This window comes from Giardia intestinalis, chromosome 2, assembly GCF_000002435.2.
Source record: "Giardia intestinalis strain WB C6 chromosome 2, whole genome shotgun sequence".
NCBI lineage: Eukaryota > Fornicata > Diplomonadida > Hexamitidae > Giardia > Giardia duodenalis.
The window spans coordinates 66,026-87,127 of record NC_051857.1 but is presented as its reverse complement, the minus strand read 5'-3'; the positions used below and the strand labels follow the sequence as shown (position 1 = coordinate 87,127).

Genomic DNA, 21,102 nt, shown 5'->3' with positions numbered 1-21,102 from the left:
CCACCTTTTACGTTTCGTCCTTACTATCTGGCATACTTGATGTTGATCTGTGTCTGCCTGGAGAGGTGTCTTCAGTTGAGCAGGAAAAGATTGCACGCGATAAAGCCTGCAAAAAGGGTGCACAGTTCACGCCTGGCTCCACATCTTCTGAATCTAGAATTGTGACAGGATTGTCCAATCCCTCACTTATGAAGTTGGCCCTTCTCATTCCATTGAGCACGCGCCGCTTAGTCCGTGTTGCTGCATCTGATAATCGTTGCTTTGGAGTTTCTTCTGTGCAGAGTCTATTCACAACGCCACGGAGAGTAACCTTTAAGATCTTATCCAGTTCTTCTGTCTCTGTTTGGGTCAAATCAGTATACTTTTCATTAGCTTCTTTGCTGCTGAAGTTAACGGTCCCAAAGTCATTCATTTCGCATGCTATTTTGCCAAGCTTGAGCCCCCATGCCGCATGCGTGTAACACTCCAAATCAGCGGCCCTGTGGGTGTGGCACATGAGGGTTAGCCAGAGGACATCATCGTGGGGGTGGGTACTGTATCGACTAAGAGGCGTGGAGACTGCTCCGTCATCCTCTCCCTTTAAGCATATTCCATGAAAGATGGCACGATGCTTACGAGATTCTATATCTATACCAGCCTTGGTTATCTCTTGTGGGTTGAAGCCCTTGTGGTGCGCTTGCTCCACAATACGGGCAGCGCTGGCTTGCGTGTTGGCCAGAGTGACAGAAAGGCGATTGTTTGAGCTCAGGCTTTCTAAGTTAAATGTGTTTGCACGTATAAGAGCAGACTTATCTGTCACAAAGATAACGCTGAAGCCTATGTCCTCGATGGTTACCATAGGAATGCTTCCTGTATATACGTTAATGAGTACAGATTGGGTCTCGCCAGGCGCAAGTACCCCATTCTGTGGATGAACGGATATGCGGATATTCGGGTTTGGCAGAGGCATAATCAAGGACCATTCATAATGTCCAGTATTAAATTGTGAGAGATAAGGATGTACACTTGTACTGCCAATGGGGGATCCCGTGATTGTTACAATGGTGCTAGTATAGCCTAAGCATGGCAGCGCACCTAGAATTAGTCTTCCATAGCTTAGCGAACAAAGTCCTACACCAGTTTGAGTGTTAGCCAAGAGCGAGGGATCTATGTCTTGCGACTTGATGGTAACAGACCCACAGCCGGGAGAATCCGCGTCCGCTCCAAGGGCATAGCTCGGAATAATTTCCTGGGGAACGTGGGTGTGGGGAAGAAAGACATACCCCACAAGATCAATAACTTGATATATTCTAGAATCGACGTGCTCTTGCACAGTGGAGGCAGCAGGCCCGTTGACACTACTTGCCGACTTAACTATCGCGCTGCTCGGCAACGAGTTCCTTGTGCTCCGCACACCGCTGTTGCCAACAGATGAAGCGGTATTACACCTACTTCCTGCTCTACTATTTGTGTTACTCCTGCGTACTTCCGCTAACTTGTTAGTCGGAACAGGCTTAGCGCCTTCTATTAGTCCATCATCATCGAACTCTCCGTATCCCACAAGGCCGCCCGCTGGGATGTCCAAAATATTGGCGTCGTAATAGGCTTCCAAATCTGTTGTGTGCATGGAAATATCGTTACGAGGACTTCCGCATTCATGAGTGAAGGTTGTATTGATGGAACGGGGATTGATTGGACTAATACTACTATGATCTCCCATTTTTTCCTCGTTAGAAGCCCCTGGTGCAGTGACTTCTTTGAGCCCGTGACTGCGTGGTCGCTCTAGTTTTATCCCGGGCTTGCTAGTGGGGTAAATTACTAGCCCCACCTTGAAGTGGTGGAAGCCTACACACTTGGGGCTGAAGCTAAAGACAATGTTAATAGAGCTGTTCGGGGCCAAATATCCGCGAGGGTTTAAGCATGTTAGAATGTCCGTGACATTTTGGCGAACCGTAAGCTCCTTCTGCACGACAACAGATGTATCTTCTGAATTTTCATGGTTCTCAACAGAAAAACACCGCAAACCCTGCAGAGCTAGATTCGACTGTTGTGGAGAATCGCTATCCTGATCTAATAATATTAGTTCTCCTTCGGCAGAGTAAATAAACATCTCTGGGCGTAGAAAAGCATAATTGACGCCAACTTTTCCCGGATTTGTCAGTTTTACAATTTGACGCGGAGATATGATCTCTCCCAATGCAATTGGCAAGAAGCGTTGCTCTATAGGTGCTAAAACGGCTGGCTCGTCTTTACCTAACGTTTGACCGATTAGATGCAGAATGAACACTCGGCCATTGGTTATGCTGACCTGGACTTGCAGCTCGTGGACACCTTCCTCAACGTGAGAGTAAGTTATAATGAATGCACGCTTCTCATTCTTCTTTAAGTAAATACGCTCTGGTGCAATGATAAATACTCCCCGCGAGAGCAAATCCATGGCTCGCTGCTCATGCTTTGGGGGAAGACTTCTAGCCCATGGACAAGCCTCAAGATTGGGTTCCTCGTGGGGAAGCGTGAGAGATAGCTCAACAGGGATGTCATAGGGATTAGCCAGTGATAGAATGACTCTGTAATTGGAAGTTGTCGTCTGCTTGTTACCTGGTCCAAGGACTACTGGAAATGACTTTATAAGCTTCACATTTTCAATGTCCACTGTGGTTTCAATATTATCTCCACGCGGTACAGACGTTGTTTCAGAGGAGACCAATGACTGTGCATTTATATCGGATTTTTTCCTGCTCCTAGCCATTCGTGTCACTTGGCTTACACGGGATTCGGCGCTCTCTTGCTGGTCCGAATCGAGAATAGTTCGTGCAAGCTTTTCTCGCATAAGAAGGCTTTTCCTGTAAACACGTTCTCCAGCCGTCACATCGCCCAATAGAAATTCGTTAAGGGAATCAACGTCGAGAATATCACGTAGCTGGCTGCTAGGGACCTTCGGACAGCTGGCATCAGCGATGAAAAACTTGGGGTAATTGGCTCGTATTTCAATGTTGCTTGTGAATAAGGTATCCGTTTCCTTGAGTGGTATACTGAGAAGCTGCTTTGCTAAGCCCTGAACGTAAATGCATTCTGATCGAAGCTCGTCCAAAATAGCATTTTCGCTCAGCACTGCCCCTACAAGCTCAACTACCTTTACCACGAGTCGCCCCTTGATAAACCCTGCTCGTCGAGGAACTGCCACAATAGTGATCGTGGCTTGAGCATTCGAGTGAACAATTCCACAGGAGCCTGTCCGAACAAAGAAGGTTGGGCAACGCTTGACTTGGTTATCTGTAAGTACAGATTCACCCTTCGTCAATCTATTGAGTAGAGAAGGAACATAGCATTCTGTTCCATCATTCGCTTGCTCAAATAAATACCGTTTAAGAGATACCTCTGATGAATCTAGGTCGGGTAGAAAGGGGAAGTTGGGCATTATTTCATGTATCTCAATAACAAAAGAGATAGAGCAATTGCTGCTGTTTTTAAGCACAAAGTGCATATCGTGGCTTGTTTCGGGAATAAATGGCCCAAGATTTAGTATCGATGGTGTCAGTGTTACAGATCGCGGTGTGACACTGATAATGGCACCAAGCTTTCCTGTAACAAGGGTGTCTGCTACCATCGCTCTAGCCACCTCAGGAACACCAATACACTGCTGCGGTATGGTGGCTGACAAATAAGCGTCACCCACGTACCCTGCTCTAAAGTAATTGTGGCTACGGAGCCCAAAGGAGGCAGTGCTTCTGACAATATCTGATAGAGGTGTCTGGGTATAATGGTTCAAAACATCACGCCACAACTCTGTGGACACAGCAATAAGCGTGTCCCCGTCAATTTCCTCGCCTCTTTCTAAATTCGTGTTAGAGCACAAGCTATGCAGTCTGTCGTAATAAAAGTCTGCACGATTGATGGCGGTAACAAAATCGAAGCCAGGGAGGAGCTTTAGGGGTATAAAGGCGTGAACATTAAAGGGCCATTGGTATCTTCCTATGCTGAGTAAAGTCTGATCTGCAAACACCTTAAACTGTAGCTGCAAAATGCTGTATGGCTGTAACGTTGTAACTTGAGGCGAAGAGATGAGCATATAACACTGCTTCGCTTCGCTAACATACAAGCTGGTGTCGAAATGGACCTCAACGGGGACAGCCGATGCATTCTTCAACATACAATTATGAAGCACTTCTGAGCCTATTGATACAGGACTGAATGCAATGTCTACTGTATCGGAGTTGGGTACGTCTGGTAACCCCTCTGTATCTTCAAATCTACGCTCGGTAGTATCTAACAGAGGCGGAGGAAGAGTTAACTGTTGCAATATCTCGTGATTGATGAACTGATCACCCAAAGCAGTTGTGGCTCCTTGTCTTGTCGGCTTATCCCTTCCCATGCCGAAATTAAGAAGAAGCCGTTCATTTAGCCCACTTGCTGTGGTTAAGATAAGCTTTGGGGCAGAGCAGATAGCGCTAAAATTAATGGTTATGTTCGTCTCCTCACTCCCATTCATCTTGAACTGAATGTCTGTAGAGAAGAGCACAGTGGAGGACAGCCCAAGGGCGGATCTATCAACGTTGGCATAACCGTATTTAGTCTTATTTTCTATAGCGTCCTGGGGGAAAAAGACGGCAAAAGTGACTATCTTTGTTCCACCATTGGGGGGAATGACAAAAATCTTTGGTGAAATAAACAAGAAAGAAGCAGTAGGATCATGAGCATGTTCAAACTGTGCGTCTCGACCAGAAGAAATAGAAGGGACGCACGAGAATATCATATGGCTCTCAGTGTTATTGGTCAGTGCAAAAGATGTCCGAGTAACACGGCCGGGAGCGGACGGAGGCGCTACCAGGTAATAACGACTGTTCATTGTTACAACAGGCTGAGATATTTCGGGCATTCCAGAACTTAACGTGGGTTTCAGAGGTTGACGCGTGCAGCCAGTGACGCTTATTGATGTGTGAATCGGAGAGCCTACGATGCAGTGGCGCATGCTTCGGTATTGTAGTAATGGCACGTGAGCACAAATAGCTGTAAAGTGTGTGTGATAGAACGAGTCAGATTGATCAGGGATGAAGAGAATGGAGTAGTGTCCATATGACTGAGGAGGTATTCTGCAGATGAGGCCTCGACTTAGCACGATAGGAAGGTAGACTCCGTCATCCTCGGTAAGTATTGTTGGAGAAATAGGGCCCTTACTGGCGATAAACTCCGCAACAGCATCCTGCTCGTCTAACTCTGGAATCGTGTAAGCCATAGACGGATGGTAGTCTGGCTGCGAACTGATTCCATTAAATCTCAGCTTGAAGCCGCCCCTTATAGTGGAGCAGGTCCACGAGACGATCAGGCTAACATCCTTGCTGTCGTTGTAGATATAAAAGAAGGTTTCACGCGCATCTGATGAGGATGCAATCTCTGTAGCACCATATTCTACATATCCAAAATCAATGTATTGCTGGGAGACTTTGATTCCAGCACCACCTTTTAAGTATGTAACGGGGGAGCCAAACAGCTCATAGTTCAAAGACATAGAAGGATCCATTGCATAGGGAAAGGTGCTTGCTACTCCTGACACGCTTGTAAAACCAGCAAGAGGTGAGGTTCGTTGATAATCACTAATCTTCTGACAGATAGGCTGGCAGATGCCCTTCAATTGCTTCATGGCCTCATTGATAGCAAACTCAGGAAGGTCCGAGTCATTAAATAACGGAGACAGTTCGTATCGCGGCTGGTCCTCTCCAAGTCTCGGGGTAAGAGGAGAGAAGACTTCATCTATGTTGTAACGACTGCGCATTTCAAGCCAGCTTTCCATATAGCTCAACGTAATAGGCGGGGGACGAACATCAATTCCTTTCTCAGGCAGAATAGAAGCTGAAATAAGAAGAAAGAGTGGAGATCCGCCTGGGATTTTCAACGCGATGTAGCCGGCCAAGGGATATGGGGCAAAGAAGCCTTTACCGTCACCATCTCTGGAGCCCAATGTAGAGACTTCCGAAGTATACCCCCGCAGGTCTAATTGTAGTTGTAGAGTAATCGCTATCCCCGCCGGAACTATCCCGGAAGATGGAGAAATGTAGCATGGAAGGTCACGCAAGAGTCGTTTGGTCGGCCTTACCTGGTTAGTTAGTCCTATATCTGCGGTATCTGGAATGAGAAGGTTTGCACTTAGAAACTCGCTACTATCAGATAGGATGACCTTAGCCGATTTAGACTTCCCACTTATAGGGTCCACAAATGACGTGGGGGTGCTGTATGAGCGCAAGAACGGAGCTGAGAATTCAAAGGGACATGGATGCTTGCCTGCATTTTTGAGCTGAACAGTATGGGAGACGACATGACCAAATGATACAACTCCTAAATTAATTTTGTTTTCTGAGAGCTCCAAAGGGACAGGGCAGGACGAGGCCTCGATTGAAAACTGCGTTTTTACCCCAGACAATGCCTCGATGGTAACATACTCTACATTGTAAACGTCCGAGCTATTGTAGAATGCATTGCAGTATAGAGGTGTGTACTTTACCTTGAGAGTGGTCTTCCCGTGAGCTTCAATTAATCCTGTACGGGGCTCTATTGAATATTCTGATAGCTCTCTTCCGTGATCCTCAGACCCTGCCCGTTCCTCCCAAGAAGGGTGGACGGAGAATGAGAAAGGAACGTTGGAGTCGTTCTCTAAGTAGACCAACTTAGATGCAGTAGAAAAAAGAGGAGTGTGCCTAAAGCAGCATACGGTTCCTGCTTGATCGGGAAAGCTTATCCGCATGAATGAGTATTGCGCTAGTCCATTCAGATGTACCACATAGACGATCTTCTCATCTTTGGCCAGCTGGTCGGGAGACGTCTTCTTAATTGAAAGTACAATTTCTCCGGAGAAACTGCCGGCTTCTTTAGGGTTAAAGTAAAAGGTCACCGGACACTGCTCATTAGGTAAAATTATCCCAGTTATGGGCGAAACAGTGAATGGGAGGAGAGACTCAAACGTGAAAAGAAAAGGAATTTCACCGTCATTAAGCAACGGTGTGGTAATAGAAGATTTTTCTGCAACTGCAGTGGGATCCCTCGTAAAGTCGAGGTCTCGCTCTATCTGACAAGAAAGCTTTGGTAGCTCAGCCCTTAACTTAATATAAAACTTTTCATTTGCCAAGGAACTATGAATGCCTAAGTATGTCTCAAGCTCTGTGGTACTGGTGGGCTTGAAGGAGATGGGTATAGAGTACTCCATGCCAACGGGTAGAGGTATAGGGTCGGGGAAAGGAGCAAAGAAATTAGGGACTTGTGGAAGCATATATGTAAGCGTCTGAAGGCTTTTACCTGTATTCTTGAGTGTCAGCTTCTGGGTGTGGACCCGTCCATCAGGCTTCCACCCAGAGAAGAGGATCTCAGAGACGCACTCGATGCCGAATCTCTTCAGTCGACGCTCGCGCGTAAGAACCGGAGGAGACATGCTATTTCTGGATTTTTTAATAGTAACTCCCGTGCATTACTCTCGTTAAGCCTTTAGACCGGTTTCAGGGCACAGTCATAGTACTCATAACCCTTCTACGTGCAAGGTGACCTACTCTGTGATAACTGAATTAGAACTGGCAGTTTTTCTTAAGCATGCTTCATCTTCTTTTTCATTGAAAGCTCCCGCTCTAATGCGAAGATATATTCAATGACGCCACCTATCTGACTGCTAACTTTAGCTTATGGATTTACAACATGATAGGCAACTAACACTTCAACCTTGCGAGGTGCTTATCGATGCCTAGTCTCGAAATGAAGGCCATCATTCTATTATCTCATTGCTTGCGAACGTTCTGTCTCGTTAACCGCGTGGCTACTGGAACTGATGCCGCTCTGCCTTTATTCCTGTCATACGATACCTACTTTGCTATACTCTCGAAAGAGGCACGGCTTTATCCCCGGGGACTTGGTAGTTACAGCAGCCTGCGAGGGATCCCAAGTAGACTAACAACACCTCAATTTTAGTACTTTCCATCCATATCTAGAAGCGATCCCTCACAGTAGAGGATTTTGTGGGTAATGCAATACAGTATGAGGTAGCAATTTCACCACCTGGGTAATTCACTTACCTGCTGCGTCTACATAGGAACCACCACAGGAGAAAACTGACCAGGCCCGTGACAAGGAGGACTGCTGTCACAGATACCCCGGCTATGAAGGCCGTCTTCCTTGTCGAGCTCGGGACTGGATCTGGGCTGGGCTTGGGCGTCGGGATGATGCTCGGGAGCGCATCAAAGGAGTAGCAGAGGACGGATCCGACCTTGCCCTCAGGAGGCATGCAGCAAGTGCATCCGTTGACCCCCTTCATGCCGTTGTTGTCCGCACCGCACGCTGTGCATGTGAACGCCGATCCAGTTGTCGACTGGTAGTACCCTGTGTCACAGAGGGTGCACATCTGCGGATTGTCCGGGGCAATGCAGGTGACGCAGCCCTGGGCGCATTTCTGGCACTGGCCGTCCACGCTCACATACCCCAGCCTGCATGTCACGCAGGCGTCGGCCGTACATTCGGCGCAGTTTGCGATCGAGCACTCTTGAAGGATGCCCGACTCGCTGACCATCTTTCCGTGCGCGCCCTTGGTGCACACGCCCCTCTCCTCTGCATGGCAGACGGTGCGTCCAGGATATGTGTCCACCTGGTAGCATCCTCCCGACAGGAGGAAGTATCCGTCTGCACAACTCGTGCAGGCGCCGTCGACCACAGAGACGCACGCGGACCCTGCCCGTGCGGAGAGCCCGACGCATTTGCCGTTCAGAGGGAACGCGGTCTGCGCGCTGCATACAGAGCAGTAGCTTGCTCCGTCGATGCTCGCGTCGCACCTCTTGCAGCCGTCGGCTGACGGGGTACACGGTTTCTTGCACTCCCCGACCCCCGATTCAGACGTTACCGCGTAGCCCGACGGGCAAGACACGCAGCTACTGGGGCCCTTAGCTACGCAGGTGGCGCACGTGCTGTCGCAAGGAGTGCAGACTCCGTTGTCGGAGAAGTACCCGTCCGAGCACACAGCACAAAGCTTACCGGCTCCACACTCTTTGCAGTTCGGGATCTCACACAGAGCGCACCTTGCGGGGCTCTTCTCCGTGGCATCAAGTGCGTAGTGCCCGGGAATGCTTCTGCAGTTGTCCACGCAGGTCCCCACACTGGTGAGGAAGAACCCGGGTCCACAACGCCGACACTTCTTGCCCTCAGTACACTCGGCGCAATCTGGGACCGTGCATGAACCCATGGTCTTGGTGGTGCATGTGCCTGCCTGATCCAGAACGTACCCGACCATGCAGTGTGTGCACACCTCCCCCTGGTCATCCATCCGGCACCGCTCGCAATTCACCGTGGTACAGGGGCGGCAGACTCCGTCTTGGTTCTCATAGCCGGCGGCACATGCATTACAAAGACCAAGACCGTAGTTGTTTCCATTAACGTAACCAGGAACACCTGCCCAGGTACAGATGCTTTTTCCGGGCTCCTTGTTCTCCTGGTAGCAACCGCCCATGTACAGGAAGTACCCCGCACCACACCGAATACAGCTCCGCGCTGAGTCAAAACCTACGCCAGTCACGCAACCGCTGGGGTGTGCGCTTGTTACATCAGTGCAAATGCCGTCCACAGGCGCGTGTCCATCCGTCTTGCACAAGCTACAGTACAGCTCCTCGCCTATTCCCACCATGCACGAGCCCGCCGCGCAATTGGGGTCCTCACAGTGGGACTGGCACTTGCCATTGACCAATATATAGCCGACCCTACAAGAAAGACACTTAACCAAATCGTTTTCCATAGCGCACTCTCTACAACCATTAATCCCTTTAGGATTGGTTGTGTCTCCACATTCGATGCATTTGCCACGGTTCTGCCCAGTAGGAACAAAGAAGTGTGTCCGGAGGTAGCAGGATATGCATTCATCATCTCTCGAGCTTCTGCATGTAGCACATCCTGCACTACAGGGAAGGCACTTCTGAGAAGAGATATCTCCATACATCCCGTAGCCACATTGCGACCCATCCACACAAACTCCGATGTTTTTATATATAGGCAATAAGTACTTCTTCGAGGGACATGTGAGGCATCGCCTTGGACCTTCTCCTACGCATGTCTCACAGTCATCGTGGCATCGTTTGCAAAAGCTCGGATCGTAGTATCCGTCGATGCAGGACTCGCACGTGTTTGTGTCCTGAATACACGTCTTACAGTACGGGTCCCGGCAGCGCACGCAAATACCTTTCTCATTCCGAAATCCACTTGCACACCTCTTACACAACCCAATTTCCTCAGGTTTGGCCCCGGCTTCTAAACAAACAAAGTGATTGTATCCCAACCATACGTTATAACATCCTCCTTGGTAAAGGAAGTACCACAAACCACATTTTTCACAACGTCCCTTATTGGCAACGCAGCCACTTCCATGATCGGGTGTAACTACATTACACATACCTTCGATAGGCGCATATCCTTCGATGCACCGAGAGCAGAGGAGATCGTCGCTCCAGGCAACGTTACAGCTATTTTCTTCGCAATACCCAGATGGCTCGCCACACTCTACTTCGCATTTTCCATTAATAGGCGAATGGCCCAACTCGCATGTTGTGCATTTAACCACTCCAGGCGTACTGGGAGGAATGCAGGTCTTGCAATTTGCTACTCCTTTCCATCCAGCGTGTCCCTGCTCGTCTCCACAGGAAACACACCTCCCCGTTCCATTCTCTGCTGCCAGAAAATAGCCCTCCGATTCATTGCAAGAGGTGCAATCTGTTTCATTAGGTCCTTCGCAGGTTTGACACGCACCAGAGCATTTTTTGCATTGTCGCAGCTGAGTAGGGGCTACGTAGAAGCCAACTCCACACTGAGAGACGCAAACACGCTTGGTTGTTCCCTTAAGATACCCGCGACCACAAACTGCACACGAATCATCAGCCGCACACCTAGGGCAGTCTGGGATCTCGCATCTGTAGCAAATGTCTCCGTTCGGATTAGGCTTGTGTGTCGAGAGCTTACACTTGACACATAGGGCCACGTCAGGACCCTTAGACTTAGACGGCGAGAGGCAATGCAGGCAACCGGCAACTCCTACAAAGTCCGCCACTCCTGTTGTGTCATCACACCGAACACACGAATCGACTGTTTGCGACGCTGCAGGGTTCCTAAAGAAACCAGACGTACAAGACTTGCAAACTCCTTTATCGCACTCGCTACATATAAGGTTCCCGGGGTAAAGATTACCGCACGCGTAGCAGCCTCCTTTGTATAGATACATGGAGTCTGTACACATCCCGCACCTCTTTTCGCTTACAATGGGTGTACCATCTGCACTCTTGCATGAAGAGTGTTGCTCGCTATCATACTTAATGCAGTGTCCGTTGAAGGGTATGTAGCCAGCATTCCTACACTCTGTGCACAGCTCGTGGCCGTTGATCTCCTCGCAACGGTCCTCTGCGCAATCGCTGACCTGGTTGGAGTGTGTACACTTCGCTGCTTGAAAGGCGATCAGCAGACCAAGGACCGCAAGCATTTAAATATAAACCAACGGAATATAATAAACTACATACTGCAAAAGTACAGAACTAGGACTTTTGTCAGTAAAGTATACGCCACACCTCTGTCTGTAATTCTTGTGGGCAGTTGTTTGTAGAGAACAATTCTGAGATTTCCTCTTAAGATTGCAGGTAGGTCCAATCGGCGTTTCAGCTCACATCGCAGAAACCACCATATTATCTCCCTACGGTATGCTGCGTAGAATTGCTCGATTTATGACCATCAACCCTCAGATTTCTACTTACACTACATTTCGGCTTTCTCAGCGTTTATGACGTTTTTATCGATTCTTGCAAAGGAAGTAAACACCCCAGGTCCGTGCACCAAACACCCAGGAAAGGCAGCGAGCCGACGCCGTCATTGAGAGATAACGACCAGCTGATCTCTCCCTGCGCTTAGACGTTTACTCACTTGCCGCCCTTGGGGGGCTTGAACTCCTCCTTGTCGATCTCCTGGATGATCCCGACGGCGACGGTGCGCTTCATGTCGCGGACGGCGAAGCGGCCGAGGGGCGCGTAGTCGTTGAACGTCTCGCAGCACAGGGGCTTCTGGGGGACCATCTTGACGATGATGCAGTCGCCGCGGCCTGCGTCGGGCGGGTTCTCCATCTCGGGCTTGAGCGTGCGCTTGTCGAGCTTCTGGAGGAAGAGCTGGAACTGGCACGCGATGTGCGCGGTGTGGCAGTCGATGACGGGCGTGTAGCCGGGCTGGATCTTCTTCGGGTGGTTCATGACGATGACCTGGGCGGTGAAGCTCTTGCAGCCGACGGGCGGGTCGTTCGTCACGTCCCCGACGACGTAGCCCTTCTTGAGGTCCTTGACGGCGAGCCCGCGGACGTTGAAGCCGACGTTGTCCCCGGGCCCGGCCTTCTTGAGCTCCTCGTGGTGCATCTCGACGGACTTGACCTCCGAGACCTGGGACGTCGGGGCGAAGACGACCTTCATCCCGGGCGCGAGCTCGCCCGTCTCGACGCGGCCCGCGGGGACGGTCCCGACGCCCGAGATCTTGTAGACGTCCTGGATCGGGAGGCGGAGGGGCTTGTCGGTCGGGCGCTTCGGGGCCTTGAGCCCGTCGATCGCGTCGATCAGGCACGGGCCCTCGTACCAGGGCATCTTGTCGGACTTCTCCATGATGTTGTCCCCGGTCCAGCCGGACGTCGGGATGTAGTCGAACTCCTCGGCCTTCTTCCAGCCGATGTTCTTGAGCTGCTTCATCATCTCGCCCTTGATCTCGTCGTAGCGCTCCTTCGAGTACTTGACCTGGCCGTCGTCCATCTTGTTGACGCAGATGATCATCGTCTTGATCCCGAGCGTGTTCGCAAGGGTCGCGTGCTCGCGCGTCTGGCCGTCCTTCGAGATCCCGGCCTCGAACTCGCCCTGGCCCGCCGCGACGACGAGGATCGCGACGTCGGCCTGGGACGTCCCCGTGATCATGTTCTTGATGAAGTCGCGGTGGCCCGGGGCGTCGATGATCGTGACGATGTACTTCTTCGTCTCAAACTTCCAGAGCGCGATGTTGATCGTGATCCCGCGCTCGCGCTCGTCCTTGAGCTGGTCGAGGACCCACGCGTACTTGAAGGAGCCCTTGCCCATCTCCGTCGCGCGCTTCTCGTACTCGTCGATCGTGCGCTGGTCGATCCCGCCGCACTTGTAGATGAGGTGGCCCGTCAGCGTCGACTTCCCGTTGTCGACGTGCCCGATGACGACGAGGTTGATGTGCTTCTTCTCCTTGCCCATTCGGGGACCTTTTAAAAGTGAAATGTAAAGTCAATTTAAAATAGATTATTATTGCATTTTATTCTCGTCCTCAAAGGGTCTGGTTTTTCTAGATCAGGCTGTCAAACTACTCATGAGCACAAGAATGCCAAGCAGTTTAGCTGGAAGGATTGAAAAGCATCCCAAATACTGATGTTTTGGCTTACCTCTTGAGGAAAAGTTGTGCAGGGCCCTCAAAGCATTCCTGTGACTATCTGAAAGTCAGGTGTACCCAAGCAGCATAGTAGAGCGTTTATTGCCGAAAACTGTTCCCCTAGTTCTCAGCAACCCGATGGAATATACTTTGCACAAACAGGGATTAAGGGATGTTAGAAAGACAATTCCTTATTTTACCATATATCTTCTGGCTGGCCATAGCAGTCTATGAGCTGTGAGACTCCCTTATTGCAAGATTTTATTTTAATGTGGTTGAACTAGTCAAGATTGAAAATTGTAAATCCTCGTACAATCATTGGGAGCAACTAGCTGATAAGATCGAGCTCCTTTTTGATAGCAGTAACATGCAACTGGAGGATCAAGTTCTTTGTTGTCTGGGATATTTCTTCCCAACGGCAAAACGAGGCAACAAAGGCCATGGATTGCTTTATCCTTGGAAACAAGCGTATAGCCCGAAGGACCAGCGCTCCGACGATGATCAAACTTCGAACGTCCACAGACGTAGACTGGCGCTCTTGAAACGTCCAAAGAAACTGAATGACAAGCGAAAGCTCTTCAATATTAAATCTCTGACAATGGAGTCCCGGCAAGCGGTTGATTGCTGAGAGATAAGTTAGGAACGGTGTCTTATCAACCTGATCACAGCTTATGGCCGCACGGCAAGCGCTATATAAGTGACAAAGCGCCTCGGAAACGTGCCCCTGCTCCAGAGTAATGAGACCGAGTGTGTGATAGAACTTGTACTGCTCCGAAGTTGACTCACAAAGGCTCTTGCACAGCTCATACGCCTTCTCCAAACATCTATTCCGTCTATTCTCACTGTATGTTCTTCGAGCTAACAAAAGATAGAGCGTTCCACACCTGTCCTTCACTGCTATGTTTGTTGTATTCTGACGAAGAGCCTTCAAGTAGTACCTTAAGGAGATATGCAGTGCTTTTATTTCGTGCGCTTCTTGATACCTGTTTAAGTACCAAAGACCCAGATCAGACGCAGCTCTGAACTTATGCTTAGTTGTTTTAGATAGGACAAAGCGCATAACAAGGCGATTATCTGCCAATTCCCCCAGGAGAAGGAGGTAATGAAGAAAGGGTTCTCTTACTGAGGTGGACATTATCAAAGGGTATGCACTTTTCTTAAGTATAGCGTCAGGAAAATCTGTGAAAAGACCTTCAGTAGTACTATATTGTGTTTGCAATGTCGTTGACAGGCGTATGAGTAGTAGGCTCTTGGCCATCTCCACCTGGTTAGCTAATATTAAGAACTCAAGAGCATTGGAATGACACCCGATCAGCGAGAGCTCACGATAAATCGAGGCGTAGTCTGATGCGAATAAATACAGCTGAAGTTTGCAAAAGCGTAGCATGAAGTAGGGAAATCCCAATAGGTGTGTGGAGAAGACAAATTGGATGGCCCGCTCCAGATCGTCCCCTGGAAACAGTGCTACCAGGTGTGTTTCGATAGCTACTAGTGCCTTATGATTGTTTTCTGCACAATCTGCGTCTTCGATTGTGTGTGAGACAATAAGAAGGTCCACTAAGCACGCGAGGAGACTGGCTGAGAGAGTGGTGTCTTCTGCGGCTTCTGCGCGGCGCACCTTTTCAAGGAGGCATTTAAGCTGTGTTGTAAGCCTATCAAGATTAAGCTGTGACGAAAGGGGATACTCCTGAATTGTGTGGAGAGCACGCAGATAGTCTTTATACAACTCTTCTTCTGGTCCATCCTTTAGAGCCAACAAGGGCATGTCTATATCTTGAATCAGTAGCAGCGCCTGGTGGACAGCCCCGAAATACCTGTGGAAAGTGTTTCGTAGTACGCTATATGGCTGGCAAACAGACTCTAAAACTGCAATTATTCCTTGCCAGTGCTCAACGCGATTGGTCGGAAGCTCCACCAGACTCTTTTTGGCATGGTCAAGGAGGTGCTTAGAGTGTACGAAGGGGGTATCGTCTTCTAGGCCGCTATAATCTCGAGGAGATGGCAGATAGCCAAAGTAGTTTTCTACAACAAAGATCCCCACTAGCGACGTAACAATCGTCTCTGGATCAGCTGGAGACATAGGTTCAGTAGTAGAAGAAAGAAGCTGAGCTACGATGGCCTGCGCAGCAGAGAATGATATGAGGGGCATTATCTTTATATTTCTGCCCTCGTCTGGCGAACGTGCCGTGCATACTAGCTGCAATGGATCTCAGGCTGAACAGTTGAATGGCAAATGTTACCCAGCAAAGGGTCTTTAAGTTACTCTTGAAGAGTGACGAAGAACTACCAACATATACTATGCTCTCTGCCAGTAGCGTCAGTCGAAGAGCCTGTGGTATTACAAATGGGAGTAGAAACATACGCGTGTTGATGGTCTGCAACATGCTTCAATAAATCTGCTAGTGAGCTTTCATAGACACATGGTAGTACGTGCACACTAAGGTAAGGACTCGATGCCATAATGACAGATATTGCCCGTGAAGGAAACGCCTTTCTGCAGTTTCATAGGAGAGCTTCCGGTAGTCTTCGTGTTGGCTGGCTGATACTATGAAATAAAAACTTACAGGCCTTTGGAATGGCTGTCTTCGATAAGGGGCAGACTCTGCAACAATGTCGCTTTCTGGCTGAGCACTCTACGTCAGAAGAGGCCAGATGCGATATTCTCGTTGCTTTACTGTGGATCTTTAACACAGAGGGTACAAAAGTGATGTCTGATGCAGATCTCAAGAACCTGTTTATATCGTTGACGAAGGTCCTCACTGTGTCGACCATGACAGTACAAATCCTCTCCATGCGCTGCGTACATGCGATTCTTCCCCGCTTGGACTCTGCGTTATTTATTGTCAACTCTCTTTGCAAGCTTTATGATCAGGCCAAGCCACTGCAGCCCCTGTGTCTCCGTCTTCTCTCTGAGGTCTCAGTTGACGCCAATGTAACAGAGGCTACCAAAATGGCCCGCATAGCCGCCAGTGATTCCCGTGACCCGACCCTGGTTTCCGCCGCAGGGTATGCCGCATCGGTGATTGGGGTCTCAATAGCTGATCAGGCTGCTCCTAACTGCACGACTGTTAAGGGGCCTGCAGGTGCTTTTCTGGCGAGCTATGTAAAAGTCGACAAGCTTAGCCAAGTAACAAACCCTTATGCGCAGCTGGTTCTTATTCGCAGACTGGTAGACAGCAAGGAGATTGATGATCAGCGGAAGCTGAAGATTCTTATGGAACACTTTCCCAAGCAGGTTGCCCCCATGAAGAAGTACGATGGTCATTCTGGAGCCTCCACCTCATTCATCGATCAGATGTGTCCGTTGGAGGCTCTGAAGGCGGTCCTCCTTCTTCCTTATGCAGTCTATTCGCGTAAGTTGAAGGCCATCATTTTAGGCGTTGCACACTACCTCTCCAGTGCCGTTGGATCTGTCAGCCGGACTGTTGGGCTTAATCTGGCACACTCACTGCTGCGATCTTGTAGTCAAAGTGGATATTTTGAAAGCTTTACTCTAGAGACAGCTAGCTCAGATACTAGCACCTTTACGTTACTTGGAGCTATAGAGGCTGCAGCTGGGTTTGCATCGCATGCTGTTGCCGTTCTTGCTGGGCAAGTCTTGATAGAGTTGCATTGCTGGATAGCAGGGACACCCTTTGCTCAGGCATATACAGCATTCAAGGAAAGTAGCGGCTCAGAACCATCCATTGGAAAGCTACTCAATACAGTAATCTCCCTGTTACCAAATGTCAACAACAATTTGAGGTCTGGCTTCCTCTCAACCCTAAAGGAGTATGCCAAGGTCTCTCCCCACGACGTGACTGCCTCCCTGCCCATTCTTGCACAGTTCTTAGAGCTTCGTGATTCGTCTCTACGAACTCAAACATTTGGGCTCCTCATAGATTTTTCAGAAAAACCTTTAAGCAAGTCAAACGATCGCGCCATTGAACTCTCTGTTCGGTCTCTCCGCGTCATACTGGAGCTACTCGAGGACTCACCTAACTCCTTCATAACAAAGAAGATCTGTGACTTGATTTCTAGACTGGACGTTACCAACTACATGTATAGAGGAAGCTTTTCAGAGTCCTCTGACATAGGCCGCAACACCTCTGAAGATCAATCAGCCCTGTCCCTTGATGACGCTGCAGAAAAGGCGCTGCTTCCCATTGTCTGCCTCCTCTGGAACCGCGCAAGGCTAGAGCCATCATCCACCCGCCTCGCTGTCATAGATGCCCTTTACTCTTTGAGCGTCAACTCTGGGTGTCCAGACACCATACAACAGGAATGTACACGTGTTCTTTACATCTTGGCAGACATTACTGCTGCAAGTGACGAGTATGTCAAGGACTATATCATGAGCCATCTGCAGCAGCAGAAGAATGCACAGGATAGCAGGTCTGCGGGTAACTTCATTATGTACCTGGACGTGAATAGCATCCTTGCCGCAGAAGAGGAGATCCTCAAAGGAAATCTCAGTTCTATAGAGCTGACGTCATCACAGCCCACCATCAGACCAGACACGATGCTTGAGTGCTCCAAGTCACAATCCTTGCGCACTGTGTCATTGGCAGCACAGAAGTATGTCCAGCCAACCAAGTTTAAAGAGCCTGCTCCACTTAGTGTTCATAAGCTTCTTGAAGATTGCTTTACGCATATATGTGAGTCTGCCATTCTAGACGATAGTGAAATAAAGGCCATAGAGAACGACCTGGCAGACATCAAGGGTACCAGAGCCTTATCAAATTATCTGTTTACTAACGGGATATGGCACCCGATAGTCACCAGTAGCTATGACGTACGGTGCGATGCCTCTTATATCTTCGTTAATGCTGCTCTGCACAAGGGTGTCTTAATACTGTTCTCCATGGGGACCTCGGATAAAGACTTAAAAGCAGATGTGATGCGGCTGCACCTAACCATGAACGAGGCAGAGCTCTCCTGTCCAGCTGAGTCTTTATTTGCAGAGGATGTGTCAAGTACCAGTCCAGTCAAGAAATACCTCTGGCTCTCGTTCGAACAGCTACCGTATAAAAGTTTCGATGAACTTCTTAGTAAGACAGACTGCTACGAAATATTCGGGGGTACTCTCACCTACGAAATCAATGGGATGTCGGATGTTGTACGATTGAGGTCATTTGGCCCTTCGAGCTTTGATTTAGTAAGCAATGCCACTTCTGAAGCGCTCGCACCACTTCGTGACTCGTTTGCCGACTCAAAGGACGTGCTTTCTGGTACGTTTCAGCTTCCAGACCTGTCAACAAAGGAGGACGCCGCAGATAGAATCCCAAGTTTCCTGGGGCTTTCTCTGCTGGAGGTTAATGAGACTAGCGAAGAAATCACTCTGTTCCTCGGAGGCCAAGTGTTTCTGCGGTCTGTTGCCCTTGTTAGATGTAAGATCTACCTTGTAGACAAAAAGGTTTGTCTCCGTATGGATCTTGTGGGGCCTTCGAAGGAGAGCATAATGAACCTGATGCAGTAAATGCTGCAACAGTGAGACATTTCACGAAAAATAACAAAAAGTAAAATTAATTTGTCATTCATTAATTCCGAGTTTTTTGAATGACGGGATCTATGGATTCACTGGTGGAAAAGCTCAAGCTCGTCAAGGTGGAGGGCGTCGACAAGGTTGTGTTTATCCGCGGGAAGCATGAATTCACCATCAACGAGGGGCTTCAGATTTACTACAATCCTAAAACGAAGACATATGTTGTCGGAGGGGAGCCCCGCAGTAACGAAATGGCCAGCAGCCTGAAGCAATACATGCAGATGATGTACTCGCAGATGGCACAGTCCGGAAACGCCCCTGGCGAGGCAGAGACTAACCCAGAGCCGGAGGGCTTCTCTGAAGAGGATGTCATGGCGGTCATGGAACAGGGGAACGTCTCAAAGGACGAGGCAATCCGTCTGCTCCGTGAAACAGGAGACGTCGGTAACGCGGTTCTTGCCGCGACCACCGATGCAGACTAGTTTGGAGCTTTGCCAGTGTACTGCCAGTGTAAATGGTGATTGAACGGTGCCCACCTAACGCCATCGAAGTAAGAATGAGACCGAGAACCGAGGGTCATAGAATACGAGGCTCTTGACGAAGAGAACTTCTCCCGAGGACCGTTTGGACACCACGGGATGACCGGTTGCAGCCACGGGCTCTCGCCTTCCTGATGTCAGCATGGTCGTTTGCACTGGAAAGACGCACTTTCCTCCTGCAGTGGCCATGACTGTGAAGTTTGTAAAGGTAATTCCCTCTCGGAGGCATCGTTCAACTTGATGCGAAAGCCTCTTCACACAAAGAGCGAAGAACTGGTAAATCCCGCACATTATGGTATTTTGCAAGACTGTCTCTATCTTTCTGCCGGGATCAGGTGGGCGTCTTGGGGCTCTAGTGACTCCAATCGACAAGTCGAAAAGAGACTCCAGTAGAGCGTCAGTGGTGACCAGCTGGATCTTAAATGTTAGCGCGTGTGACACCCTCAGTGCTCTATAGAGTAGTGCAGAGATGCGCTTGTGTACAGGCCTGGGCCAGATGTGAAGGATTCCTATGGGAGTGGGATATAGAATACTAACCCGACGTATTAGAGTGTTGTAAACATGGGAAGATAGCTTGACTAAGTTGTCCGCTACAAGCAGCATACAATCTATATCAGACTCGGGGACAATGATGCTTGGATTCATTTACTATAGAAAACACTCGCTAAAGCACATCACCTCACAGACAGATTGGTAGGCTAGAGGTTTTGGTTGGCCATCCGAACGGGCGCAGGCATACCCGTTACAGGATCCAGCAGCAAGTCGTTAATCAGCGTGCGTCCGCGTCGCTCAACGATCCTGTAACTCGTAGGCAAGTCTGCAGAGTCTTCGTAAGTGTCGTGCATAGGAGATCTAATGGGAGACGCAGGACTTGTCCGATGACATTGTTGCTGGTCATATGAAGATTGTTGCCGAGATGAAGAGACTGGGATGAAAAGTGTCTTCACTTGCGTAAATTCTGAAGGCAGAACAGCATACTTTTCCTGAATGTCATGGCTTATGTTTCCTGCATATGCTAGCTCCTCTCTATAGGTCCTTTGAGAATAAGGCTCTTCTAAGGCGTATACGGGCAGTGAGGGTCGCGGGCTCCGCTCGCGCTCAGAAGTTTGCTTTGATTCCAAAAGCGGAGACGCATATAGAGAAGGAGACTGGTATGGAGCTGAGTCCGAGAAGACACGCTGGGAAACAGCTCTTGTATTGTTCTGCCCGGGCAACAGGTTTGAGTTGCGCAGTTTGTCAGGATCGAGAAGCTTGCCATTAAGATCAACGTACTCTACCCTCGGCAGTGGGTCGAAACATGACTCTCTTGCTGTGCTGTTTCTTTGAGTGTGCACAGCCCTAAATCTATCTGTGGATAGTCTATCTCTTGTAGTGGGTCGTTCATCCACACTATAGACACTACTACAGAAGACACTCTGAGAGCCCTTCACGAGTGAAGAACTACCTCTGCGGGGGGTCTCCCTATAGCTTTGTTCAGCCTTAGTTGAGTATAAGCTAAATCCTTGCTCTGTGGGTAACCGGTCTATGCTCTCATCAAAGTTCATGACGGCACCAGTTTTCGAACCCTTGACATTTGAACCTTTGGCCTTGCGCATCAATTTTACCGGAAGATAGAAATAAATCTTTACAGGCGTTATACATTACACTAAGCTCACCTGCATCAACGTAATCTTCTAGTTAGTTCCGGGATATGCGCATTCAGTGCTACTC

The 21,102-nt window shown here is 49.2% G+C and overlaps 8 protein-coding genes across 8 annotated transcripts; 2 read left to right on the top strand and 6 right to left on the bottom strand.

Moving 5' to 3' along the window:
- Nucleotides 1-7: 7 nt before the first annotated feature.
- GL50803_009134 (uncharacterized protein) lies at nucleotides 8-7,396 on the bottom strand (the record flags this gene model as incomplete). The annotated part of the gene is made up of 1 exon (XM_001707004.1): nucleotides 8-7,396. One exon carries the CDS (start codon nucleotides 7,394-7,396, stop codon nucleotides 8-10), a length of 7,389 nt encoding a protein of 2,462 aa, XP_001707056.1.
- A 627-nt stretch (nucleotides 7,397-8,023) lies between these two features.
- On the bottom strand, nucleotides 8,024-11,458 carry GL50803_00112135 (High cysteine membrane protein VSP-like; the record flags this gene model as incomplete). The annotated part of the gene is made up of 1 exon (XM_001707005.1): nucleotides 8,024-11,458. One exon carries the CDS (start codon nucleotides 11,456-11,458, stop codon nucleotides 8,024-8,026), a length of 3,435 nt encoding a protein of 1,144 aa, XP_001707057.1.
- Nucleotides 11,459-11,888: 430 nt separating this feature from the next.
- On the bottom strand, nucleotides 11,889-13,217 carry GL50803_00112312 (Elongation factor 1-alpha; the record flags this gene model as incomplete). The annotated part of the gene is made up of 1 exon (XM_001704477.1): nucleotides 11,889-13,217. The coding sequence occupies one exon, from the start codon at nucleotides 13,215-13,217 to the stop codon at nucleotides 11,889-11,891; it is 1,329 nt and encodes a 442-aa protein (XP_001704529.1).
- A 500-nt stretch (nucleotides 13,218-13,717) lies between these two features.
- On the bottom strand, nucleotides 13,718-15,538 carry GL50803_0016860 (uncharacterized protein; the record flags this gene model as incomplete). Its single annotated transcript, XM_038045887.1, has 1 exon — nucleotides 13,718-15,538. The coding sequence occupies one exon, from the start codon at nucleotides 15,536-15,538 to the stop codon at nucleotides 13,718-13,720; it is 1,821 nt and encodes a 606-aa protein (XP_037901667.1).
- Nucleotides 15,539-15,964: 426 nt separating this feature from the next.
- Nucleotides 15,965-18,847, top strand: GL50803_005603 (Coatomer gamma subunit; the record flags this gene model as incomplete). Its single annotated transcript, XM_001704478.1, has 1 exon — nucleotides 15,965-18,847. The coding sequence occupies one exon, from the start codon at nucleotides 15,965-15,967 to the stop codon at nucleotides 18,845-18,847; it is 2,883 nt and encodes a 960-aa protein (XP_001704530.1).
- Nucleotides 18,848-18,939: 92 nt separating this feature from the next.
- On the top strand, nucleotides 18,940-19,335 carry GL50803_005604 (NAC domain-containing protein; the record flags this gene model as incomplete). The annotated part of the gene is made up of 1 exon (XM_001704479.2): nucleotides 18,940-19,335. The coding sequence occupies one exon, from the start codon at nucleotides 18,940-18,942 to the stop codon at nucleotides 19,333-19,335; it is 396 nt and encodes a 131-aa protein (XP_001704531.2).
- Nucleotides 19,336-19,389: 54 nt separating this feature from the next.
- GL50803_0019910 (uncharacterized protein) lies at nucleotides 19,390-20,037 on the bottom strand (the record flags this gene model as incomplete). Its single annotated transcript, XM_038045952.1, has 1 exon — nucleotides 19,390-20,037. The coding sequence occupies one exon, from the start codon at nucleotides 20,035-20,037 to the stop codon at nucleotides 19,390-19,392; it is 648 nt and encodes a 215-aa protein (XP_037901666.1).
- A 53-nt stretch (nucleotides 20,038-20,090) lies between these two features.
- On the bottom strand, nucleotides 20,091-20,987 carry GL50803_0016861 (uncharacterized protein; the record flags this gene model as incomplete). The annotated part of the gene is made up of 1 exon (XM_001704480.1): nucleotides 20,091-20,987. The coding sequence occupies one exon, from the start codon at nucleotides 20,985-20,987 to the stop codon at nucleotides 20,091-20,093; it is 897 nt and encodes a 298-aa protein (XP_001704532.1).
- Nucleotides 20,988-21,102: the final 115 nt, after the last annotated feature.